At 34.7% G+C, this 25,702-nt stretch overlaps 5 protein-coding genes across 9 annotated transcripts; 3 read left to right on the forward strand and 2 right to left on the reverse strand.

Annotated features, from left to right (window-relative positions):
- The first annotated feature begins 845 nt into the window (after positions 1-845).
- On the forward strand, positions 846-3,186 carry LOC116169864 (SCAN domain-containing protein 3-like). Its single transcript, XM_031486045.1, has 2 exons — positions 846-1,380; positions 1,480-3,186. The coding sequence occupies exons 1-2, from the start codon at positions 1,081-1,083 to the stop codon at positions 3,025-3,027; spliced, it is 1,848 nt and encodes a 615-aa protein (XP_031341905.1). The 5' UTR covers positions 846-1,080; the 3' UTR covers positions 3,028-3,186.
- Positions 3,187-20,148: 16,962 nt separating this feature from the next.
- LOC116169164 (putative nuclease HARBI1) lies at positions 20,149-21,347 on the forward strand. Its single transcript, XM_031485189.1, has 3 exons — positions 20,149-20,363; positions 20,421-20,707; positions 20,779-21,347. The coding sequence occupies exons 1-3, from the start codon at positions 20,149-20,151 to the stop codon at positions 21,345-21,347; spliced, it is 1,071 nt and encodes a 356-aa protein (XP_031341049.1).
- LOC116169165 lies at positions 21,344-22,795 on the reverse strand. The gene is made up of 5 exons (XM_031485190.1): positions 22,075-22,795; positions 21,926-22,027; positions 21,745-21,870; positions 21,447-21,687; positions 21,344-21,353 (listed from the first exon to the last, which is right to left on the reverse strand). Exons 1-5 carry the CDS (start codon positions 22,424-22,426, stop codon positions 21,344-21,346), a joined length of 831 nt encoding a protein of 276 aa, XP_031341050.1. The 5' UTR covers positions 22,427-22,795.
- A 56-nt stretch (positions 22,796-22,851) lies between these two features.
- LOC116169881 lies at positions 22,852-24,164 on the forward strand. Of its 3 annotated transcripts, XR_004145105.1 has the most exons (5): positions 22,852-23,126; positions 23,182-23,359; positions 23,424-23,699; positions 23,747-23,850; positions 23,900-24,039. XR_004145105.1 is itself a non-coding variant. In XM_031486064.1 (4 exons), the coding sequence occupies exons 1-4, from the start codon at positions 23,118-23,120 to the stop codon at positions 24,141-24,143; spliced, it is 858 nt and encodes a 285-aa protein (XP_031341924.1). In that variant the 5' UTR covers positions 22,855-23,117; the 3' UTR covers positions 24,144-24,164. The 3 variants fall into 3 exon arrangements, 2 of the variants coding, with proteins under 2 accessions (XP_031341924.1, XP_031341923.1); XM_031486064.1 differs by having other exon boundaries at positions 22,855-23,126; positions 23,424-23,850; positions 23,900-24,164; XM_031486063.1 differs by having other exon boundaries at positions 22,855-23,359; positions 23,424-23,850; positions 23,900-24,164.
- A 28-nt stretch (positions 24,165-24,192) lies between these two features.
- Positions 24,193-25,702, reverse strand: LOC116169882 (putative nuclease HARBI1). Of its 3 annotated transcripts, none has more exons than XM_031486066.1 (4): positions 25,247-25,702; positions 24,941-25,193; positions 24,673-24,879; positions 24,193-24,623 (listed from the first exon to the last, which is right to left on the reverse strand). In XM_031486066.1, exons 2-4 carry the CDS (start codon positions 25,053-25,055, stop codon positions 24,223-24,225), a joined length of 723 nt encoding a protein of 240 aa, XP_031341926.1. In that variant the 5' UTR covers positions 25,056-25,193; positions 25,247-25,702; the 3' UTR covers positions 24,193-24,222. The 3 variants fall into 3 exon arrangements, 2 of the variants coding, with proteins under 2 accessions (XP_031341926.1, XP_031341925.1); XM_031486065.1 differs by having other exon boundaries at positions 24,673-24,888; XR_004145106.1 differs by having other exon boundaries at positions 24,348-24,623; positions 24,927-25,193.

A 25,702-nucleotide genomic window follows, 5' to 3' on the forward strand; every position in this document is an offset into this window, starting at 1 on the left:
AAAGTTGCAATGTGTAGTTTGATTACGAGCATGAATACAAGGTTCGAAATAAGACAATATATTCATTATATTGGATGGAATGAGACAGTAAAACTTTCAATGCCACTTTCAGAAAAATGTATTGTAGGCATTTTAACGAATTTAATTTCAACAATTAAGTATATATTTAATGTCAGCATATGCATCCGGAAGTAAATTTGGTAATCTTCAGAGTGATTTACATTGATTTCTATTAATAGATAAATATGATTGGCAGCACCTCGTTTTTTATACCTACCACTCCTTTACTCTACTCGATACCTTTTTTCTTCTTATTTTACTTTTTTCATTATGATCTAAAAGAACTACCTATTGCTGCTGCTTGTTTTTTACTTATTACCCTCGTATTACCATCATTAATCTGCGATTTTTAACGTAACTACACTTGGCGTACTTCGAACAAGGACTGCACGTGAAGGGTAAAAATTGTACTCGTGCAATGCTCGCGAGTATTGCTGTCATGCAAAGCTCGAAGCGAAGTGCGTAGGGGAAGGGCCGTCTCAAGACGTGCCGTCAGAAAGACATCGATATATTTCACGGTACACAGGAGAAAACGTAAGCAACAACAAACGCATACGCTACATCATCGCATTGAAGTATACATGCAAGTATACCGCCACTGAACTTTTACACAGTTGTGACGTCACAACCATGTGCCGGCAAAATCTAGCGTTTAAAATGATTTCCAAGCGCGCGAAAAACTTATCTTTAGATCAGTGTTTTTCAACCTTTTTGTAAACGAGACCCCTTTACAGGTTGAAAATTTCTAGCGACCCCCTTGAGCCATGGACCGACAAAATGTTAGTAATTTAAAAAAAAGACTTCGTATGATTTTCTCTAATTTGGTACCCGTATTTGTTATTAAGACCTACACTCTGTAAGAAGCCGCGAGAACGATGAAAGGCAGTACCAGGTAAATTTGTCGCCGCGGTCGAGCGGCGCCGAACGCGCTAGCGCAGAATTTTTCTTTGTCTCAACTCCTAATTGCGTGCGCGTTTCCGTTGAGTACGGACGTGATTGTTTTGTTTTTTCGCTTGCAAAATGGATAAGTTTCTCAAAAGGTCCCAGTCAACATCTGATATGAGTGCCAGTGGCGGAGGTGCATCAAAACCGAAAAAAAAGAGACATTATGACGACAATTACTTGAAATACGGGTTTACAGCCATAAATAATAAACCTCAATGTGTAATTTGCGGCGATGTTTTATCAAGTGAGAGTATGAAACCATCAAAACTTAAGAGGCATCTCACAACCAAGCATCAAAAAGAAGCTAATAAGCCGTTGGATTTCTTTGAACGAAAGTTGAAAGTTCTTAGTCAGCAGCAAAATACTATGATTCAGGTAATAAAATAATGTACTAGTTTCCATGTAGTGTTGAAAAACGCTCAAGTTCAACCCAAGTCTACCTACTTATTTTTATATTCTTTTGTTTGATTTTAGGTATCCACTGTCAACAAATCAACATTATTAGCTAGCTACAAAGTTGCATATCGAGTCGCTAAAGCAGGAAAGCCGCACACAATTGCAGAAAATCTTATTTTGCCAGCAGCTCTAGATATGGTTGAAATTATGGTCGGCCAACCGGAGGCAAATAAGTTAAAAAGCATACCACTTTCTGATAATACTATTTCACGCAGAATAAACGATATGGCCAATGATATTCGAGAGCAAGTAGTCGAAAAATTAAACAAGAGCCCACATTTTGCTTTGCAGTTTGACGAATCGACAGATGTTTCCGACTGTGCTCAGTTTGTAGTATTTGTGCGCTTTGAAGCCGATGACAGTATCATGGAAGAAATTTTATTTTGTGCAGCCCTTGCTGCAAACACTACTGGCCAGTGTTTGTACGATATGTTTTTAGAAAGTACTTGCAACTACGACATTGATTGGAAAAAATGTATCGCTGTTTGTAGCGATGGCGCTAAAGCTATGACTGGAAAAAATAGCGGCCTCGTTGCGAAATTAAAATCAATAATGCCAAACGTATCATGGACACACTGTTTTCTTCATCGACAAGCTCTAGCAGCTAAGGTTTTACCTTCTGATTTAAATGACGTGCTTAAGGAGGTAATAAAAATTGTGAATTCTATCAAAGGTAAAGCCTTGCAAACCCGGCTGTTCAGAATCGTTTGTGAAGATATGGATTCGCTTCATCGCAATCTCCTTTATCACACAGAGGTTAGATGGCTATCCAAAGGAAAAGTATTGACAAGAGTTCTAGAACTGAAAGCTGAATTGTTAATGTTCTTACAAGATGCTAAATCCGAATATGCTGATCATTTTTCTGATCCTGTTTGGCTCTTGAAGTTAGCATTTCTGGCAGATCTTTTTAGCCACCTTAATAATTTAAACAAGAATCTCCAAGGCAGAGAAGAAAATATTCTAACCGCTAAAGATAAAGTCAAAGCATTTCATGCAAAACTTCATTTCTGGTCAACCTCTCTGCAAAACAATACATTTGAGTCTTTTCCATGTATTCAGAAGATTGTTGAAGATAATGCAACAGATCAATCTGTGGTAAGGGCTCACATTCCTTGCATGACACAAAGCTTGCATAATTTGCGAGAGAAACTATCAACATACTTTCCAGACTTGCACTCTGAAGCTGACAATGGGCATAGATGGGTTCTAAATCCATTCTTGGATAAGTCAATAGAACTGGCTGATCTCAACACAAATCTTAAAGAAAATCTTATAGATTTAGCCGCTGACGGTATGCTTAAAATGGAATTTCTTTCGCAAAGTGTCGACGTGTTTTGGATGAAAAGAAAACAAGAATATCCTGAGTTGGCAAGGGAAGCTCTAAAATTATTAATACCATTTGCCACTTCATACCTATGCGAACTGACATTCTCTTCAATGGTGGACATTAAAACTAAAAAGAGAAATAGACTTCAATTAGAAAATGATTTGATTATTAATGTTTCTAAAATAGCACCACGATTTGAAAAACTTTTGGAAAATAAACAATCCCAACCTTCTCACTGAAATTGTGTTTCTATTGTAGTGTAGAACCTTGCTTTTTTCCTTTTGTCGGCGACCCCCCTAATAAAGTTTCGCGACCCCCCTAGGGGTCGCGACCCACAGGTTGAAAAACACTGCTTTAGATAATTTAAAAGTTTGTGTGTTTAGGATTGTGAAATTTTGCATACTGGTATTTCTTTATGTTCCGCATTGATTTATCACATAAATAAAAAATGTGAAAGTGGCCCATTGTTTAGACCAGTCAAAAACATTCAACTATAGCCAAGAATAGAAAACTGCATTAAAAATTGGCTAAAGCCGACGCAGAGAGAGCTAGGGAACAAATCCGAATAGGTGATAGGTATAGCATTAAAATATATATTTATATTATTAAATAGTGGGTAAGTAGTAGTTTCATAGAAATATTTTGTTTATATTATTCAGCTTGAAAGCTTCATTTGTTTTTATAGTATAATTAACTATGCCAAAAAAATATAAATTAAAACCATTTGTTGGTAAAAGACAGATAAATAGAAGAGTAAAAGCAGCATTAGACCAACTGCAAGCATCTCGTCTTTTAAATGTACAGTCTAATAATGCCGATAATATTGTTGAATCAGCTTCCTGCAGTAGTGCAGAAAGCATGTTTGTATTAGACAATAGTAGACTTTCCCAATATGGTGATTCAAACTCGCCAAACAGTTCAGAAAATTGCCTGAGCGATAATGTGCCTTATGTTTCATACTCCGTCAATCAACCAACTGCTGCTCCACTTAAAAGTTTAACAGAAAAATTACAAATTTGGGCTGCAAGTGAAAATGTTCCACATTCTTCTGTTACATCACTTTTGCATATATTACATGTATATCATCCCGAATTGCCACTTGATTGTAGAAGTTTGCTAAAAACTCCACGTTCTGTAAAAACTAAGGATTTAGATAATGGAAAGTATATTCACTTCAATATGAAAGAATGCATTAGTAATCACTTAAGTAAACATCAAGTTAATTCTAGTAAAATCTCTTTATCTTTTAACATTGATGGGCTTCCCATTTTTCACAGTACAAGTCAACAGTTTTGGCCTATTCTCTGTATGATAAAAAATAGTTGCAATCAAAAACCTTTTGTGGTGGGATTATTTTGTGGCGTTTCAAAACCCTCTCCCTTAGAAACTTTTTTAGAAAGCTTCATTCATGATCTCAAAGATTTACTGCTTAATGGCTTAATGCACCACACCCAATTTTATGATATCGAGGTGCATAGCTTTATTTGCGATGCTCCCGCTCGTGCCTATATAAAACGTGTTAAAGGGCACGGTGGATATTCATCATGCGATAGATGTACAGAGTATGGGACACTAGTAAATAAAAGGGTTGTGTTAAGGCATACAAATGCTAGTAAAAGAACTGACACTTCATTTTTCAATCAAGAGGATGAGGAGCATCATCTTGGTGTTTCACCATTAACTTCATTGGGTATTGGCATGGTGTCCCAATTCCCTCTAGACTATATGCATGCAGCATGTCTTGGAGTAATGAGAAAACTATTAAATTCATGGGTTAGTGGATCTCTTCGGGTTCGATTGCAGTCTAGATTAGTTAACAATTTATCACAAAAGTTATTGTCTTTACAAGAATTTGTGCCCATAGAAATTAATCGCAAGCCAAGAAGTATAAAGGAATTAGCACATTGGAAAGCTACAGAATACAGAACATTTTTATTATATCTAGGCCCAGTTGTATTAAAAGATATAGTAAAAGTCTCTGTGTATGAACACTTTCTTCTATTTCACTGCAGTTTGGTCATCCTTTGCTCGCCTATTTTGTGTCAGCAACTGGGAACAAATTTGGCAAAACAATTTCTTGAAACATTTACATCCCACAGTGAGAAACTATATGGCTTGGAATTCTTGAGTTACAATGTTCACATTGTTTCTCATTTAAGTGATGATGCTAATAGGTATGGTCATTTAGATAATATTTCTGCTTTCGGATATGAAAACTTTTTAGGCCAACTTAAAAGATTAATTCGTAGTAGCAACAATCCATTGACACAAGCATATAATCGAATTATTGAATCAAATTTTGTAGAAGATCATGAAGTGAGTTGTAAAACAATTTCACGTCTTTTGTACAATCATAAATTAGGACCTGTACTACCTGCATATAAAGACTTCGAGCAATTTAAAAAGTTTGAGGGTGAAAAATTTATATTGTCTGTCTACCAATATTCACATGCCAATTGTTACTGTTTGACTAATACCAATGAAGTTATTCAAGTACATAACTTGTTAAATAAAAAAAATGAAATATTTATTATCGGAAAAATGTTTACAAAATATGATGCTGCCTACACTTATCCAGTAGATTCAAAAAAATTTTTTCATATAAGTTTTGTGCATAGTTTATCAGAATTGAAGGTTTGGAATTTAACGGACATAAAAAGCAAATGTTTTGTATTTCCTTATACCCAACATATTTTCGTGTGTCTTCCTCTATTACACACAACAGTATAGTAACTAAGTAACCCTATATAACTTTCAAGCCTTTTAATATGAGCCCTGTTTCAGTAACCTTGGCCCAACTACCAAATGCAAGAATTTTTCTACTTTACGTCATAATAAGGTAATAAACTACTCTTTAACATATTATATTTTACGTTTCCTTACACATTCCTAGAGAAATTGACATTTCCAGTTTTAATTGCTTTCAAGTTCGAATTTTAATAAACGTGATTGTAACAAAATATACATTCAAACCAACTTAAATGTGTATGTCACTATTTCAAAACTATATGGCTTGTTACAAATGATAATGTAAATTTTAAATTATTGTCAATTTTTTGTGTTAGTTACATAATACAGTGGAACTCCCATGAGTAGAACTCCCTTTAGTCAATTTTTTCTGTAACTCGAATAAAAATGTGAGTTCCTTGATCCTTAAAATTTTAATAAATTGTTCTTAAACTCGAAGTTTCTTTAACACGAATTTTTTTTGCGTCCCTTGAGATTCGACTTATGGGAGTTCCACTGTATTCTTTTTCTTTAATAGTTCTCTATTTTAAAATTAATTTTTTATTATCTTAAATTGTATTAATTTTACCATATTTTCTTTTAAAATGACATTTATTTAAAAAAAATACATTTTTATTAGATGGGCCAACCTCATTGAAACGGGGCTCGTATCAGAAGCTATTTTTATACAACTTTTATGATTAGGTGTACACAATATAGTATAAGTAACTATAATTATTATGATGTAATAACTGTATAATGTAAGCATACAGATTTATTTTTTTAGTTTTGATCTTTTTATGCTTATTTGTGGGCCTTGATGCCATTGTTCTTTGTCCCTACTATACCATAAAATATGTATATATAAAAATCAAATAAATTTTTAACTTTTTTGAAATTTTACAAACTCGTAACATATATGTATTACCTAACCCAAATCAATTTTTCTATACTATAGAGACTTAGCATCAGTAAAAATGGAAAGCAACACATTAAGAAAGAAACTGTGACTGTAGTATAGGTATGCAATATTATTGCTCTTTTTTATAGATATGATCTTTGTTTTCTTTTTAGAAACCCTTGACTAATTAAATTAGTTAAAACTAATACCATAACAACTGCATTGGTTTTAACAAATTTAGTATTAGTTTAAGGGTGCTATAACAGGAAAATGCAATCATAAAATAAGTGGGTATCAAACGTACCAATCACGCTTTTGTGACGTTCGTAGTGTGGTGAAACGTGAGTATTTGTGATCATGCTACGACGTTTAATTAACGTCAGCAGCTACGACGTTTAATCAACGTCAGCAGCTACGACGTTTAATTAACGTCAGCAGATTCCCTAAACTACAACGTCATCAGACTGACGTAACCGTTGTGGGACATATTGTCGTAATTTTAACGTTAGATATACGTCATTTTGATGACGTCTCGGGTCTAAAAGTTACCAATATTTGACGTTAAAAAGACGTGATTTGGTTTGCTGGGTAATAATAGTTGGCTAGATGTAGGAAGTGCATTGAGAACAACGGTGGCCACGTTGAACACTTGTAAACGTATTGCTTTTGACTGTCGTTTTCCCTCCTTCCCTCCCATGTCGCTTCCTCGCGCTAACTCGCTCTGCATCGCTCCGCGCGAAACGTCGGTCGGTTGGGTTGCCTACATACAGGCGTGAAATTCCAGAAGATAAAATTGGTTCTGGCGCCCTTATTTTAGATTTCCGACCCCAAGTGTCCTATATCAAAATACTCCCCTAAGCACCCCCTATACGCTCCCAAACGGTGGCAGGTACTATAGGAATCACCCTGTATGTCTTGATTGCTGCAGATACGGTATGGCTAAGAATTTGCAACGCGTATTTACAAGACATTCTCTGAAAAGAGTTAGGATTGATGTGCACATCACTTAGCTTTGTTAATAATCTGCTTAACTTATTTTGTTTTTCTAAATTGTAAACAGTTACGATATCGTCAAACTTCACATTAAATATGGTGTCGTCATCAGGAAATAGATATTGGAAATACCCATTCAACAAATTGTTGCGAACACTTTTGAATAAATGAGGTGGGTCGTAGAAAACAAAAAATTTTATCACTTTCTATGGTAAAAAATGGTTTATCAATTGTTGCTCCCAAACCTTTAATGGCGGAGACATTTGTTGTCCCTTGATCACAAATTACAGCTTTTACTGTAATTCCGCACTTTTTTAAGCTGCTGATAGCGGTAGTAATAATCGAAATTAAGTTCCCTTTGGAAATACCGGTGTGGACAAGAAAATAACCGATCTGTAATTTCCATTTACTGAATAACCCTCTAACCATTAATACAAGAGCCTTTTTAGCCTTTCTATCTTTTCTGCCCAAATAACCAAGATCTTCAAGCCCTTCGATTATATCCAAAGATTTGGAATATTCCAGATCTGTTTTTATTGCCATCTCATCGAAACACAATACAACAATTTTTTCATTTATTCTCACAGATTTAGCTTTTATAGATATTTGTTTTAAAAAATCAACATTGAAACCCGGACAAAAATTTGACTGCCCTATCCATTTCTTCACAGTGCTCAATCCAGGCAAAACAATTTTTTGCCTTCTCATTGCGTTATAACAGGCTGGCGAGGTATAAAATATATATATTGCCAGCTCTTTTTCGTCCTTTGTCCAGGTGGTTTTCCTGTTGCGCATTTGCATTAGTGCTAATGTTTTTGATTTTGCAGATGGATATTTCACATTTTTTAAAGTATCAGCAATGTTCCGATAGATAAATTTTTTTTTTGATTTTTTTAGTCTTGACAGTTGGGACCGCTTAGTTGCTAGTAACTTACTTTGAACTTGGACGTGACGTGATAATTTTTTAATTTTTTTTGTTTTTGGTGTCTCATCGTTAGAAATTAATTTTCGTTTGCGTGGCTTTGGCGAAGGAAAATCACTAGCATCATGGAGCAACTCCTTTTCTTGTAGAGACACAGAGAAAGACACGTCTATATCAGATTCATCTAAGATTTTTGGTGAATAACGTAAATTTTTTGCCACATATTTGCGTTTTGGAGTTAAAACTTTTAATGATGTAGATGCTAAAGATGTTGATGGGCTAAGTTCATTTGCATCCATTCCATGTTCAGAATGTTTAAAATGAATTGGTACAGCACATTTTGATAATCTACCAGAAGCCGAAATGCTTTCATTTTTGAAATGAAATTGACACACAAACTTCTTTTTCAATGAAGTCGGAGATAGAGTTAGCAAATCTGCGTTACCTAAAAATAATAAAATTATATTAGGGTTGACACTAAGATTTGTACACTTTCATATAACGGGTGATCCAGAATGACTGCAGACAGTTTGAATTTGGCGCTTTAAATAGTTACTGATTTTTACTTAACACGCTGGCGGTCGTGGTTTCCCCGAACACACAAGGCCCAATAATAACTAGTTCATCCACCACACAATAAATGAAATTTGGCATATTACTAACTTTATAAACGGTTTGTTTTTCGGGAAATTCAAATTGTCCGCAGTCATTCTGGATCACCCGGTATAGTCCGTAATGGAAAGTTCAAAAATGCAAATATGCATGTAAAAATATTGTTCTATGTAATTAAAAATGCATAATCCGAGCTCATATTGTTACTTTTCAATATAAAAGTTATTCGGTAAATTGTAATCAAATTATTACAACTTATAGGTACTTACCACAATTTTTTAACCATTCGGGATGATTACGAAAACAAAATAATTTTAGTCCTTTAAAATTTCTACGAGTTTTATCGCAATTTATATAAATACACTTATTTCCGCCAGCTAACGGCATTCTTAAATTTAACTTGATGCACTAGTATTTAATTTCCACGCGAGCGTAAACTTCGTTAGATGGTTACAAGTACACGCAAAACGAGAGACTGACGTTCGCGCCACCAACAAAACCAACGAAATCTTTCCATACTACTAAAAAATCTTTCCATTTCTCGAGCGTTAGCCGCGACAAGTCGCCCATAAGGACGAGCTATCTGTAAAGCTCCGTTTATCTGTGCTATCATTTTTTCCCGGCAAATTTTGTTGCACATGTCCTTCACTTTCAGGATTTACATTGTCTCTTTCTTTGGTGAGTAGATCCGATGCAGCAAAAATTTCGTCAGGAAAAATGTTTGGGTTAACCGGAAATATTCCAGTTGTCTCGAAACCTTTAACCGCCTTTTCTACAGTTGCTACGCGACCATATGCTTTTGAAAATAACGCTGGTAGATCAGATGGAGTTAGCTTTTGATTGGGATTTGTCCTCATAAATAATTGGCACTCATAGTTGTATGCTGTCTTCAATGGCCCATAGAAAGTAACATCTAATGGTTGAAGCCTGTGCGAACTGTGTGACGGAATCGACAGAAGCGTTACGCCCTTAGACCATATAGTACATACATGTATTGCTAATTGTAACTAAAATATGGTAAAGGACATCGCCTGGGTATGTCCGATCCTTTCCTCGTTTATATTTCACAGCTATGTCATATTTTTGAATTTGAAGAAGCATCCTCTGTAATCGTGCTGGACATTTATTAAGAAGTTTCTTGAAAATATTTATTAATGGTAAATGGTCAGTTTCAACAACATCAAAAATTTCTTTAAACCTTGCATGGAATACCTCCGGTGCTGATTTGATTCCATAAGGAAGACGTATGAATTTGTATCTTCCAAATGGTGTTCCGAAAGTACATAACTTAGAGCTGGCCTCATCCAAAGGAATCTGATAAAACCCTTGGGAAGCATCAAGCGTATTAAAATATTTAGCACTAGCTAATTTTCCTGTAATTTGTTCGAGTGTTGGTATTTTGAAATGCTCTCGTTTAACAGAAACATTTAGATCACGAGGATCCAGACAAATATGTAATTGATTGTTTGGCTTTTTAACTATTACCAGTGCATTGCCCAATCTGAACTACCTTGTACTTTTGCAATAATTTTTGTTTTTTCTAGGTTATCCAAACTCTCTTTTAAAGCATTCATTAGAGGTAAAGCAACTTTTCGGGTACGTTGAATTACAGTTTTCAATTCTCATGATTAATTTTAAGTTTATGCTTGATTCTAATCCTAGAATAGCCTCAGATTTTGAATTTACAATATAGAAATTTAAATTATAAAGTGTGTTGGATTTTTTACATGGGATGCTACAAGTACCAACTACTTTTAATTTTTCACCTGTATCTGTATTTGACTCCATAATTTTACTTCTCGATATACCTAAAGACTGAAATAATTTAAGTGGTAAAACATTTACCATTGCGCCAGTATCAATCTTAATAGTTATTTATGTATCAAGTGTGTAAACAGAAGCTTTAAGACATGAGTGCAAGGAATGACGAAGGCCAATTTTTTAAATATACGAGGCTTAGTCCAACCTGTTTTGAGTACCTATTGAATATCGTTAAGCCTTTTTTGAGAAAACAGCCCCGAAACAAAATTTTTATAAGTCCAGAAGAACGTTTAATGATAACATTGCAGTAAGTATTTAATAAATATATGAGTATATGACTATATAAATATTTTGTGGTAGTTTTCTCTCTCAAGGTTCATCTATGCAGGAGTTAGCTTGGAATTATTATGTTGGAAAGGCAACAGTGCATTCCATAATTAAAGAAACGTGCAAGGTACTGTGGGAACAACTGCAACCCATTTATTTACGGGCTCCTTCAACAGAAGATTTCCAAAAAATGGCAGCTGAATTTTATTTAAAGTGGAACATGCCCAACTGCATCGGTGCTGTTGACGGCAAGCATGTTATGATCCAATGCCCCCAGCATTCTGGGTCACAATTTTTTAGCTACAAAAAATCATTTAGGTGTGAAAAATCTCTTCAAAATGAAAGGCAAATAATGTACTTTAATTTATATTGTAGTATTGTGTTGATGGCCACCTGTAATGCCCATTATCGATTCACTATGGTCGACATTGGTGCAGCAGGGTCAAATCATGATGGGCTGGTCTTTCGACAGTGTGGATTTGGGAGTTCTTTATTAGAAAAACGTCTGCCAATACCCAATCCCAGCAGACTTCCTGGAAGTAACATAGTCCTCCCATACTTTTTGGTTGCGGATCAGGCTTTCCCACTACATGACAACATAATGCGTCCATATCCTGGGGAACATTTACAAGAACAAAAGCGAGTATTTAATTATAGATTATCACGGGCACGGAGATGCATAGAAAATGCATTTGGTATTTTGGCTCAACGATGGAGGGTGTTAAGAAAAACTATTGTAGCTGATGTAGCCAATTGCGAAGAAATTGTGAAGGCCACCATTGTGCTGCACAATTACGTTATTGATTATGAAGAGAAAACCTTTCACAATAAAAAATTTTATGTGCCACATGGTTTCAGTGATTTTGTAGACAGCGAGGGCATTCTCCATGATGGTGAATGGAGGAATAGTAATACTGGTTTAAAACCAATTGCCAGAGTTGGCTCAAACAATTTCAATAGAAGAATTGGTAGTAATACACTGAGAAAAATAAACAATAAAGATATACCCGTTATCGGTTGAAGGTTAACCAGCTGTAGTGGTTAAATAGGCGCCAAATACTACAAGCAGTACTCTTTTACTACTACACTTTAGTACTTGACAGAATGTAAAATAAACTACTATGTAGTGGTAAAAACTACTACTAAAATAAATATTTTTGGTTATCGGCAGTAAATGTAAATTCAATGCCTATGTAGTGGTAAAAACTGCTGCATCAATAATGATTGTAGTTATTAGCAGTACATGTAAGTACGTGCATTCAAATGGTTATATCTAACATAATGCCTGGCCAATTCTTTACATTAACGTAGTAAATAAAACTCTGCCAACTAATTCACGTCATTACAACCAATACGTTCACACAACTTTACTATTTAGTATACGATACAGAAGAGCGGGTATAAGTGAATAAAACAATAAGTAAGTTGTATCACATTGCTATTTCATAATATTATTACAAAATCACATAAAAATATCTTATTGCAAAATTACTGTAAAATACTATACATGTACAATAAAATATACTTCTACAAAGAAAACATGTTGATGATCATTATTAAAGACACTGTATAAGAAGCTTTCAAACGTTTTTTTTTTAAATATGATGAGGTAAGTTTATCATGGTTAAGTTAGATTTTTTGAATAAAATACAGTCTATGCCTAATAAAACTGCATTAGCCTCTATTATACCTAATTCTGTGTCGGTCAATTCAACAATATAACTATGGTAATGGTAAGACCTGCCACAAGATTGAAATCGCTTGTATATAAACCACACTGAAACCTTATCCGTTATAATGTCAACAATCTGACCGAAATATGGTTCTAGGTTGTTATCATAAAATACAATAACGGACCCTTTTTTGTATATAATACTGTTCATAACATGGGAAGAAAGGATAAATTTTTTTGATGGTGTGCCCAACAGTGGAAAATTATACTCGGTACAATCAGTATTTTTTAAAGATCGCGTTTTTGAGTGGTCTGCATCATTTTGATTCTCCGATTGTAAAAACATACAGGCTATATTAATTTGGTGTTTAATCGCTAGACTGAGTGGAAGATTTACTCTTGATTTGTTCACATTAGCAAATGTTTTAAAAACCTGATGTTTGGCCTCAAATCTAATGCTCGACAGTAAATCTAGAGGACCCGACATTTTAAAAATGGTGGGATAATGTGTGATCACATGCATTTTGAATGTAAAGTTTTTCTTTGTTAATTGCTTGTAAAGATTGTGATGTTCCATTATAAGATGAGAAAGCACTTGAAAACTTTCCCTCTGTAGTCTCTTTGCACTAACAATGTCTACAATTTTTCGTAATAATATATATAAATCCCATACAATATAACCTTCAGGAACGTAATCTCCTATTATGATGGGGAACATTCTGGTGAAAAACAACATTTCGGACGCCGAAAATCTCAATTTGTCATTGTTTAGATCGTCCATAAAAATTTGACGAGGTAAATTTTTACTTTGAGGACCATAATTTAAGGTTTTTATTCGATAGTTAAGAGTGTCTAGCGAGAATAATTTAACTGTGGATATAAAATGTTTCAAAATAAAAACGAAATCAGTTTTGCAAACACCTTCATACATGTCATGCATGACATCACAGGAAAAATTATATACAGCGTGAAAACCACGCACAGAGTTCCATACACATAGCTCCTTCACTCCAGTACTGTACACGTCATTTTTTTGCAGATCGATGTCGTAGTTTTGTTCGTTTCTTAAATGTTCAACTTGTTCAAAGGATAAACCGTTTCTAATGTGTTTAGGTACCCTACACAATCTGCAGCAATAATTTGCACTAAAACTTTCAACAAACCCCAACAACTGATTCTGCCCAAGATTGTCACCGATTAAGGCACCCAACTGAAAAAATACGGTTATCGGCTCTATTCCGTCCAATTCAACACTTATTCCAGTCGTTCTTAGAAAGTTTAATTCTTCAATAATATGTTGGAAAACAATCTTTGTACCAAACTCCTTTCTGTCGCTACTTTTAAATATAGTAGCCAGGAATCTGTATTCCAATTTCGCCTGTAATTCAGGTGGAATACAGGGAATGGAATAGTATACTGCCCCTAACTTATTTACCCCAGAATGAGACCCCAAGGGGTTACCACACTCAAAGTCGTCAAAGTATACAAACAAAGGTATAACAATTTGTCCCACGTCAAAAAACTGTAGGAGATGTTTCCATCGTTCACCCTGTATAAAATTCGAAATAACATTTTTATCACTAGTCAGCATTTTCATATAATCCAAACTTTTGTACAATAAGCCTGGAATTTCAAGTACTTTTTTAATGGTTTTCTTCAGTGGAATATATACTGCTGATACATTAGTATTTCTGAATGTTTTCACACCGTTTTTTTTAATCATCCTATAACGTGATCCAATAATGACCTCTTCCGGTTCTATATATAAACCTAAATGTTTTAAATATTTAATACATTTATATTCAGTTGTAAAAGTGTGATCTATAGAACTTAACTCAATATCCAATACTTCCCTAATGCGATTATGACCAATTTGTGAAATATTGAACTGTTCGCATTCATTTAATAATTTTAATTTTATTTTTTCTAATAAACATTGAGTGAATTTTCCCACTTCAGTTAGAATTTTGTATACACTGCTACGCGGTATATACTTATTAGAAAACAGTGTCATCATTAGGTGTAAATAATTAGTATGTGGAAAAACAGGAGAATCTGAAGTACCAGAATCATCATTATTTGACATTTCTAATGTTTTGGAAATATCAGCGGTATCTACACACTGTGTACTTTCAGCTTCAAAATTAGAGTTACTTGGATTAATTGCAACAGAACTACTACTGGTAGCTAAAGTAGTACTAACATTATGTATTCTAATATGTTTTCTCAAAGATTTTATGTTTGAGAAGCTTCTTGTACAATTTCCGCAAGGAAAAAAATCTAAATTTGTATGATAAATACCAAAATGCAGGATGAACCCATTATTACTGTAGTGACGATTGCACAGGTTGCACAGCATTTTCTACGGTTGATGATTGATCCAGAAGTATATCCGAATAAACACTATTAGTTGAGATAAATGATGGATCGGTTTCTGTCTCAATATTATATATCTTCTTCTGAACAAATACCCAACACTGCTCACAACTGGCAGGGTAGGACGCATTGAATACGAAAAAGCTTTTAAAGCAGATATCTAACGCTTTTAAAGGACATTCAACTTCATACAGAACTTCATTAATTTTCACAAAATTCTTAGGATTTGCTACATTTCCAATAATGATAATCTGCGGTTGTTCAGTTGTTTTATGTATTTGATGCCTTTTCTCGCGTTCTTCTAAAACTTTCCTTAGGTCTTCTTCCTTCTATAACAACATTTTCAAATACTTATACGCTCAATTTTCTTCTGAATACATACCTCAACGTACATAACAAAGTCCAACTCTGCTTTCGAATACTTGTGGATATCCTTGCTCTTCTTTTTTCGCACAATACTGGGAAACAGTAACGGTAGCACTAAAAGTGCAGCGGTTTTTTCAATTTGATCTGTAAAAGTGACATGATATGTAAATGTTCTAATGCATGTATAGTTGTATACTTTTAGAAATTGTTAGAAATTCATTTTCTGTGATGTGCGTTTCTATTATTTTATTTATGATAGGACATTTTTTACGAGATCCGACTCTAATGATACTTTTGTGCAGTATATCCCACTTCACTCCTATGTCTAGGTTTACAGCTGGCAAAACAGTAATGAAGTCAATTAATATCTAAAAAGAAAAATGTGAAAAAATAGTAACAGCAATACAAAAATTATAAACGGTATCGAGAATCGTTATAATAAACACGTAAATACCAGTTCATGGCCAAGCGGCATCTTCAACGCAGGGTACAGGTCAAAATATTGATCGATGGTAGTATCTTCATTTTTAAATGTTTGTATTCGAACGCTTGAAGTGAGCTTCCACTGGGATATTATTTTTGGCCAATCTCCCACATTAAAATGCAACCAATTTAACGCAGTGTCAATTTCAGGAGTTGTCAGCACGCCGGGAACATCTATGGACTCTGAAAAACGGATGTTGCGAATATGCAAATATGCATTCAGCGACCTGTAGGCTGTAGGTATATGTTACCTGAGTAATTACGTTTCTTAGTTTTTCCTCGATTTTCTGCCAATTCTAACTTTATGTATTTTTTTCTAGTATTAGAATATTTATCATAAAGTTTGCCTTGAGCTGAAATTGGTTTGCCTGCGGCATCCCGTCTTGGAGAAATATAGTACGTGAATTTCGATTCTGTAGGGAATATGTCAACTATTTGTTGTGATAATAATTCAAATCTATTTTTCAAAATGCTAAAAATCAGATACTTAAACTTTTTCAAAATTATGCATAAACGTACCTCCTATTGGCGTCCCCTGATAATTCTCTATCAATAATTAGTTTCACTAAAAGTCGTCTTTTCAGTTCTTTATTTAATCTGTATGCTTGCAAAATTTCTTTGCCATCATTTATGGAATTTAAGTATGCAAGGAGATGAGTCTGAAGAGAATGAATTTACAGAATATTACCTTTTCATCGATAAGATCTACCTGATGATTACTCGCAGTGATCTCTTCATTAGTACAACTGGTTGAAGCGTTCAATGACGCACAAGACTGATTGGACTGATTGTCATCAACGGTTGTGGCCGAACATGAAGTTGAGGGCTCGGTAACATGGAAGTCTATATCGGGTAGTGTTACTTCAGTATTCTAAGTTAAAGAAAAGAACATAAAAATGCAATATACATACGGAACTGGATGCGCAACGAAGGAAATATCCAGCACACAATCGAATTTTTGGTAAAAAAAGATAAAATAGCTAAAATTCGTGTAAAGTGTTTGTTTTTTGCTGACACATGAAAAGTGTGCAAGGAATTAAGCAGCAGCACTGATAGAATAAAAAATTCTGCATTAACCCAGATTACTTTTAATGCAGGAAAGCAGGATATACCAGCGGTAATTTTGAAAGGTAATATTTTGCGTTTTTTCGCGAACCTTTATTACTTTTTTGTTTTAATTCTACAACGATAATTCAGCACCACAGCTATATGGCAACATCCCAAAATGAGAAATTTTAAATTTAAATTTACATGATGGTATGGAAACAAACTAAAATTAATTTGAACATCTCATATGGGTATAGTTATACAAAAGTTCGACTGTAAAGTCTTTTAAAGGTTGTTTGTCATACTTGCAGTAATTGCAGTTCTTGAAGCTTTGTCCTGATCTTTAAAAATAAACCTAATTGGGGCACTATTGTACGGAGTTCTTCTTCTTTTAATAATAAAAAAGCATCAAAATCGATTTTCTGTTCTACAAAATAATAAGTAATAATGAAAAACAATAATGAGAAAATCAGAATGCATTTCTTAACTTGTTACCTTCTGCTCGCATGCATTTTTATTTATGATAAATAAAACTAATGGTAAACCTTCATTAGGTGTATGTCTTATTAAAAAATGTAGAATGTACAAATAGCTAGACAATTTCACCATACTAAACAAACAATGCAATGCGCCACGTTAAAATGGCATTAGGCAGAAGTTAACAATATTTAAACAAAATAATATAGGTACTAGAAAAAAGTAAAAATCAAAACATAGATTCATACATGGTGATTAATAAGAAAGGGACTTTTTGGCAAATACACTGTAAATACATACTATTGGCGAATAAACCATTTAAATTAGAGGCTGTCTATAAAGGAAAAAGGGCAATAAAGAGCCCTAAGAAAAGAATTACTTACTTTTTTGATTACACACATCTTACATATTATAATTTTTACATACTGATAGACGTACGCAACTCGGCAACTCGTGCTTTTAGTTAAGTTTTGCTTTATGCATTTACTTTAACTCAAAGGATAAGGTTCCTTCTGAATTGGCGAAATAAGCTAGGTACCCGAACTTAAATCTAAGCCAGAATTTAAAAATGTGCAGAAAAAAACAATTTTGTGTTCAAATTCAATGGTAGGGATTTTACTTCCTCAGTACAACAAAGTTATGGTTTCTCTAAGAATCCCATATCAAATCATTAATCACCTTGCATGCTGTATAATAGTATGTACATCTCTCATTCAACTAACCTTTAAAAATGGGTACTAGTTCTGGGACACCCCAAGTATTTAAAAAATCTTCCATCGCGAAAAAATCTTGATGTTAGTAAGTATTATTATCAGGTATGTAACATTTAATAAATAAGCCCTTACCTGCGATTTAGTGATGTCTAGATGATAACGGTCTATTATAAACTTCTTAGCACAACGAACGAACTGAAATGTAACAACGCAAAAACAGTACTTAGGTAGAACTGCAGTATCTGCATATTCACCGTTTTAGAACAAAAGAGATCACATTGCAACGCGCACCAACGATATGGTTAACTATGGAATTTGTTGATAACAACAATATAAGCGTTAAAAATTACCACTACAGTAGTGGTAAGTGGAACTACCAGAGTTATGTGCGTTGTAATAAATGCCGTTCAGATTGCACATATTAGGCGCCGTGTATATATTACTTTTGCAATAAATCTTTTTTGTAGTAGTTAGAAGTAATGTGCGTATGGACTACTTATACTAAAAAATGTGGTATTATGGACAAATTTTGCATTACTACTACAGCTAGTATTTCTATATTTAAATATTTTTCTCAGTGTAGAGACCAATTAGCTGAATATTTCCAAACGGAAGTAGGAGGTGTGCCATGGCAAATGGAAAAAGTATATGCAGGCAGCTTACCCTCTTCATAAATGTTTGTAGAATAAGTCACGTTTAGTTTTAAGTTTCTATATAAAATAATTCTCATTTCTAATGTTAACATATTTAACCCTTAAATATATACAATAACTTTATAATTATGACTCGTACTTTTCTAAAACCTCCAAAACTTCAATTTTGGCTCTGGCTTTTAATTTCCTATCATTAATATGTTTTAATGAGGCAGCGACTGTTTTGGCAAAATAATCATCTTCGTCTAATTCAGTTTCCGAATGTTGCATGACATTTTGCAATGAAGAAAATGCATTCACAATTGCTGTCTGTACAAGCTCGTTAGGATTTCCCTTTGACTTTGAGCCTTTTGCACGATTTGTAGCAGTAGAGCGGGACTGAGGGCTGTTTGGTGCCGTGTCAATTGACGGTGAACGGTCCCGTTCTTCTGGGTCGCTCCTACTGCAGCTAGGCTGTGGATCAGCACTTATGATTTGAGAGTACGTATCCCACTCTTCCGATGGAAGTTCCAACTCCTGCGTTTGTTGTGTTTCAGTGGAATGGCAGGAAGATGGGGTAATATTTCCCACAGTTATGAAAAAATTACAGTAGAAGTAGAAGTATTCATAACTACTGGCATGTATACTTTCTTCGAATGATAAATGTATCGAGGAATGACAAAGATTCAAATAAACTCCATTTCTTTTCCACCCCACCTGCGTCTCCCGATCTTTGGCTTTGCATCTTTTTCTTCTCTACGTTATACCTATTACGAAGAGTAGTAAAACGTTGTTCTGCATCGCCAGCTGTGTATTAAAAAGAGAACATGTTTCAAAACACTAAAATAGACCTATTAATTTACCTACCTGTTGTGTTTAAAATACTACCAATAGTGGCCCACGCATTTGCCCTGACGGTTCTATTTTTAAAGTCAGCGTGATTTCTGTTATATAGAGAAGTATATTTTTCCACTAGACTAATCAAATGGGCGTCGTCCATATTTTAATTTGGAAAATGGCAAAATGCATTTGATCACAATAAATTACCGCGAAGTCACTAACCTAACCATAAAAGTTACCGTATCCACGTGACAAAACACAAAACAGCTGTGATGGAAAACTCAATACTTAATAGCTTTATTCGATTTAGGGCCGGTTTATTCAAGCTCAAGTAAAGTTCAAAGTAAGTTACTGGTTCAAGTAAGAGCGACATCTGTATATTCACAGCCAAGTAAATTTACAGGGGCGTGTAAATAGCTTACTGGTAAAGTAAACTTATAGGCTACTTCAATGCGCCAGTAAGGTGTTACTTCAGTTATTCTAACCTCACACTTTGTATTGTATGTAAACAATGGACGTTATCGACGATATTTTGTTATTTAACGAAATGGATATTATTAATAACATTGAAAGGCGACCCTATAATACAATTAATAGATTTCGTCACGTCGATAACTTTCACGAGTGGGATGAAACTGATTTTGTAAGACGGTTTAGATTGTCTAAAGCTTCCGTCCTTGTAGTATTAGAGTTAATACAAGGTGATATTCGGGCTCGTACTAACAGGTAAGTGCAAAAGTATACATCTGTGATGATGGTATGTAATTACGTGTTTTTTGTCAGGAACAATCCCATAGCTCCATTGCAGCAGTTGCTTCTTACGCTTCGCTTTTTTGCAAGTGGAAGCTTTTATATAACCGTGTCAGATTTCGGCGGAATACATAAGAGTACTGCGGCACAAATAATAAAGAGAACCGTAACTGCCTTGTGTCAATTACGCCGGGACTATATCTATTTCCCAAGAGATCCAGAAGAGCAACATAATGTCAAAGCAAAATTCTGCAACATTGCAGCATTTCCAAGAGTTCTTGGAGCCCTTGATGGTACCCACATCCGGATTCAATCACCAGGTATGATCAAAGTTTAAGTACCTAACTACTTACCTACATGTAATAATACATACATAATTTCTTTTCACCAGGTGGGAAACAAGCCGAGACATTTAGAAATAGGAAAGGATATTTCTCCTTAAATGTTATCAGTGATGCAAAGCACTACATACGAAATATTGTCACTCGATGGCCTGGATCAAGCCATGACGCAAATATATTTGATAATTCACTCATTCGAATGCAATTTAAAAATGGGGAAATGGGCAATGGACTGCTATTAGGCGATAGTGCATACCCCCTCAGATCGTATCTAATTACACCTATTTACAATCCCCAAGGTGAAATAGAGACCCTGTTTAATGAATCGTTAATCCGCACGAGAACTGTAGTGGAGAGAACTTTTGGCATTTGGAAGCGGCGTTTCCCTATACTATCCGTAGGAATGAGGTGTCGTGTTGAATTAGCACAAAATATTATTGTCGCCACAGCAGTAATACATAACATTGCACGTCAAGAGAGAGATGTCATTGACGATTTGGAGGATGACCCACTAATAGAGAATGTACTGGCTCCTCCACCTAGGAATGACAATGATAACCACCATCATAGAAGAGAGTTATTAGAATATTTTGAACAGTTGTGCAATCATAGAAATTAAAAGTAACTTTAAAAAATAACTGAATTTTAATACAAATTTTACAAACATAATTGCTTTTGTAATAATTTTTGTTTCAATTTTAAGATCTCCATTTCTAACTCATGCTTTGCTGTTTCCCTTTCACGCCTTTCTTTCATGAGTTGTAACTCTTCCTGTCGCACTTCTTTTTCCAATTCCACAATTGCCAACTGCAATTTAACCAGCTCCTCTCTACTGTTTGCTAATTTACTGAATTTTTGTTCTAGATTTGCTTTACGGTTTGTTTTTTGTTGCAAAGCTTTGTGAGGTGGTTCTTTCATTTTTTGTGGGGTCCACGATTGCCAACCAGTTGCATTTGTTGCTAGATACAATAAATACTCACTTCAATTAAGGAATTAAAATGAAAGGAAGCACTTACCGACATCACTTGCACTTGCTTCAATTGGAGTTGCTTCTTCATTTGGCATATCTATCTCGATGGGGATATCCAAAACATATGCAACGGGTTCTAAATGAGATGTAGCTCTGGTGATGTTATTACACCCTACAATATACAGTATACAGGTCTTATTTATCCCTTTGTAATTACCACAAATTACTTTCATCTTCACTAAGTTCTGCTGTCGACATTGGTGCATCGATTACAATCGGTTGAGTACATTCGACTGGTTCTGGTGGTGGAATAACAGGAATTTCTAAATCTGCAGCACTTTTGTAAATAATGTAATAGGGTCTTTTTTATTGTTACCTTTATCACAATCATTTTGCGTGTGTAATCCGTCCACTTGCGTACTTATAATAGCTAGCAGCTTCTCTTCGTAGTCAGTATAGGTCACTGTATCGGGAGGGCCTCCACCAGTCCGATATAATCCACACTTCTCTTTACTACGTTTCTGCTGGAGACTTCGTTTTATGCCTTCGTATTTTATTTTTAACATTTTAGTTGATCGAAACGTGGATCCGCTGTTTGCATTAAATGCACTTTCGAGGTTGATCCACGCGTCCTCTTTCTGTTTGCATGTCACAGCATCAGTTTGTTTATTTTCAATAATTTTTTTCCGTTTGCAAACTTCGTCTACTAGTAACCTTGATTCAGCCATTGTAAAATTCGAAGATCGTGCCCGTTTTTTGTTATCACTAGCTGTAAAAACATGTTGTAATAGTAGTGAATATTCCGTAATTGGTAAAACTTACCTGTATTTGCATCCATGGTACCGGTACGTAGAATAACTAATACCGAACAAGTAAAAGCGCAAACGGTATATAACCTAACAAAACCACCTTAGAAAGTAACGTAAACGTTGTCACTATCTTTGTTTAATACTAGCATTCGTATGCCGCATCTCTCTCTAAGAATTACAGATCGTTTAAAAACGTTGACGCTCACCTACTGGTGTGCGTGACTATTCGTTTAAAAACATACCAACCTTTTCAGTATCTACTTAACAGCCAGTAGCACATGAATAGACAGAATTGATTTACTTTTCATAAGTAAATTTAACTAACCAGTAGTTACTTAAGATTTGTTGGGTAGCCCCTTAGTTGACTATGCGCGCTATATGTCACTTTCGTCACATTGTGGGTATTCGTTTTAGAACCGCAATTGGACTGTGGCTGCCGTTACGTTATTCGTTTTACATTTTCTGCGTCAACACCGTGTCAAGTTTGTGTTGCCGCACGGAACACATGCTAAGGGAGCATGTTCTAGTTGCGTCAAATGTCAAGAGTTTGTTGTTTTAGGTTACGGTAAAAGAATTTAAGTTTTTTAGCGATCGTTTAATTTCAAAAATTATGGAACAGGTGCGTTTTTATGTTGATGTCGTTGAACGTGATTTTTATTATTTTATTTTTTCAGCCTGGGTACATTTGTTCCGTGTGCAACACAAATGTAGGACTGACCACCTCAGCTGCAAAGCACCATGACTGCATGGAGGGTCATGAAAACATATGGATAGTGGACAATTACATCTACCCATATGATCCTACTTCTCAAAGTGAAGAATTCCATACTGAATTGAGCGACAACTCTAGCGGTAAGTACACTTTGGAACTGTATACTTGGAAATTGTCTATAATAACAAGACCTACTATTTTCAGAATCAAATTTAAATGTAGATAATGAAGGACATTCTTCTGCTACACCACAGCTGTGGCCACTTCAAGCTAAGAAGTTATTAATAGAATTGTACCCTAAGTATCTGAAACGTTTTTCAGATAGAGTAATTATTTCTAAGGAACAAATGTTTGTCAAACTAACAGCTGAATTAAATGAGTATGGATATAAATACACTGCTATGCAAGTAAAGTACAGATGGCGATGCTTCGAAAAGGCTTATAAAAATTTTGCTAAGCATACAAAAAGTACAGGTCGAGGTTATAAGAAATTGGAGTTTTACGATGAGCTGCATGATATCTTTCAGAAGGAACCAAGATTCTACCCAGAAGTACTCACTTCAAGTGTAGCAACAAAAACTTTGCAAAAAGAAAATGCACTTCCTCAAAATGAAAATGTGCTTCCAACAAGGTTAAGTTTTGTCTTCAAACTATAGCCTTTTGTTAAAATATTGTTTTAGTGAGGCGCCACGTGCAAATACAATCACAACCATAACGCAAAACCCACCACAAGGTTTTAATGTTCAAAAGAAAGGTTACAAACCTACATCTATTGTTCTGGAAGGAATACATGCAGAAATGAAACGGAAAAATGATCTAACTGAACAGAAATTAGCCATAGAGAAAAAGAAAAATGAATTGTTAGAACGCAAATTGGAGTTAATGAGTAAATACTTAGCAGAGAAGGAGAAGTCGGAGATTTAAATTGCTCATGTTGTGTTAAGTAATATGTAATATTTAAGTATAATGACTTATATAATGAAATAAATTAAGTACACATTCTTTATATCACACTTGCAATATAATTTCTTTTTGCTGCACCAGATCTTGCTTCAAAAGTCATATTGGTATCTGCAACAGCGACATTTTCATCTTCTATGGCAGTTATATCCAATGGATTATGTTCACAATCAAACAACAATTTATCTTGTATTTGACATAAATTATGTAACACACAACACGATTTAACCAGGGCAACAACTCGTTCAATTTTTCGTAGTTTTACATGGTACAACTGACGAAATCGTTGCTTGAGAATGCCATTTGCATGTTCCACTTTGATTCTTAGTGAGCTATGCACTTTGTTATAGCGTGTTTGCATTCTATTAAGATGGCCATTATCTTTGTAAGGAGTAAGGCAGAAATCCAGGCATGGATAAGCCGAATCTCCTAAAAGATGTCCATCTACAAGAACTGATTATGTAATTTTTTTTATTATTTAATTAAAAATTACCTTGACATAATTCTGATAGTTGTGGATATATAAAACTTGATGAGAAGACACGTGCATCATGCACAGAACCTGGATACCCAATAAAAACATCTATTAATTTGCATTTGTCGTCACATATGATTTGCACCTGTATCGAATGGTAATGCTTCCTGTTGCAATAAGATTCCTGATGTTTTGTAGGCTTGTCGATTTTAATATGTGTCCCATCTATAAATCCTACATTAAAAATTCATTTTAATCCCGACAATCTTTACTTTAGTGATCTCACCAACGACACCTGGAAAACGTGTTCTTCTGAAAACTTCTGAACTGGTCTGCTGTATTTCTTGTTGTGAAGGCCACTTAATGACTTCTGCAGCCATTTCATCAAAAAACGCATTCATACGACTTCATTATTTCAAATAACGTCGATACTGTGATGTTGAACCGATCACCAACATCTACATATGTACAGGAGTGGCCTACATACCACAGAAAGATTTCCAAATGTTTTTTTGGTTCAACTACATCCTTTCCTTTTGCTAAAATGTACATGAATTTTAACTACTTATACATTAAAACCAAATTTACCTACTATGAAAATGTTGTAAGAAAATATGGCTTTCAGTAAAACGTTCTGTCAAACTGTTCATTAGCTCCTTTGAAATTCTAAAATGAGTTTTAAACTCATTATCATTGTAACTCACTACAGTGATTTCACTGTAATTTTTTATAGCGTTTCGCTCTGTCCTTGCTGATGAAACTATTGCACCCACTACTTCATTATCAAAATCGGAAGATGAATCTGTAGTCTCATCTTCATCGCTTTCAAAAAGTAAGCTGCCAAAAATAACATCCTCAGTAAGCGCCATAATTCAGTGCAAGTAATTTTGGAGGTTAAAAAAGACGGTTATGTTAAAAACTTTTCCAACCAGCGCATTCGTTTTTAGTGCCCTAACTTGTTTTGCCCTAAGTACAAAACTTGACTTCAAGGTTACCGACATACGTTGACGTTGACGTTAGTTGGTGCGCCTTGAATTTCAAAAACGAA

Source organism: Photinus pyralis, unplaced genomic scaffold, assembly GCF_008802855.1.
Source record: "Photinus pyralis isolate 1611_PpyrPB1 unplaced genomic scaffold, Ppyr1.3 Ppyr1.4_LG4, whole genome shotgun sequence".
NCBI lineage: Eukaryota > Metazoa > Arthropoda > Insecta > Coleoptera > Lampyridae > Photinus > Photinus pyralis.

What these genes read in the sequence shown, in the direction of transcription:
- LOC116169881 (XM_031486063.1), top strand. Translation starts at nt 23,137, where the DNA reads ATGTTGATGTCGTTGAACGTGATTTTTATTATTTTATTTTTTCAGCCT. An exon ending in ATTGAGCGACAACTCTAGCG is followed by an intron (nt 23,360 to 23,423) that starts GTAAGTACACTT and finishes TACTATTTTCAG; the next exon opens with AATCAAATTTAAATGTAGAT. An exon ending in GAAAATGTGCTTCCAACAAG is followed by an intron (nt 23,851 to 23,899) that starts GTTAAGTTTTGT and finishes ATATTGTTTTAG; the next exon opens with TGAGGCGCCACGTGCAAATA.
- LOC116169864 (XM_031486045.1), top strand. Translation starts at nt 1,081, where the DNA reads ATGGATAAGTTTCTCAAAAGGTCCCAGTCAACATCTGATATGAGTGCC. An exon ending in AGCAAAATACTATGATTCAG is followed by an intron (nt 1,381 to 1,479) that starts GTAATAAAATAA and finishes GTTTGATTTTAG; the next exon opens with GTATCCACTGTCAACAAATC.
- LOC116169165 (XM_031485190.1), bottom strand. Translation starts at nt 22,426, where the DNA reads ATGGCTGAATCAAGGTTACTAGTAGACGAAGTTTGCAAACGGAAAAAA. An exon ending in GCAAAATGATTGTGATAAAG is followed by an intron (nt 22,028 to 22,074) that starts GTAACAATAAAA and finishes AAAGTGCTGCAG; the next exon opens with ATTTAGAAATTCCTGTTATT. An exon ending in AGAACTTAGTGAAGATGAAA is followed by an intron (nt 21,871 to 21,925) that starts GTAATTTGTGGT and finishes TGTATATTGTAG; the next exon opens with GGTGTAATAACATCACCAGA.
- LOC116169164 (XM_031485189.1), top strand. Translation starts at nt 20,149, where the DNA reads ATGGACGTTATCGACGATATTTTGTTATTTAACGAAATGGATATTATT. An exon ending in ATTCGGGCTCGTACTAACAG is followed by an intron (nt 20,364 to 20,420) that starts GTAAGTGCAAAA and finishes GTTTTTTGTCAG; the next exon opens with GAACAATCCCATAGCTCCAT. An exon ending in CATCCGGATTCAATCACCAG is followed by an intron (nt 20,708 to 20,778) that starts GTATGATCAAAG and finishes TCTTTTCACCAG; the next exon opens with GTGGGAAACAAGCCGAGACA.
- LOC116169882 (XM_031486065.1), bottom strand. Translation starts at nt 25,055, where the DNA reads ATGAATGCGTTTTTTGATGAAATGGCTGCAGAAGTCATTAAGTGGCCT. An exon ending in ACGTTTTCCAGGTGTCGTTG is followed by an intron (nt 24,889 to 24,940) that starts GTGAGATCACTA and finishes TTTTTAATGTAG; the next exon opens with GATTTATAGATGGGACACAT. An exon ending in ACTATCAGAATTATGTCAAG is followed by an intron (nt 24,624 to 24,672) that starts GTAATTTTTAAT and finishes CAGTTCTTGTAG; the next exon opens with ATGGACATCTTTTAGGAGAT.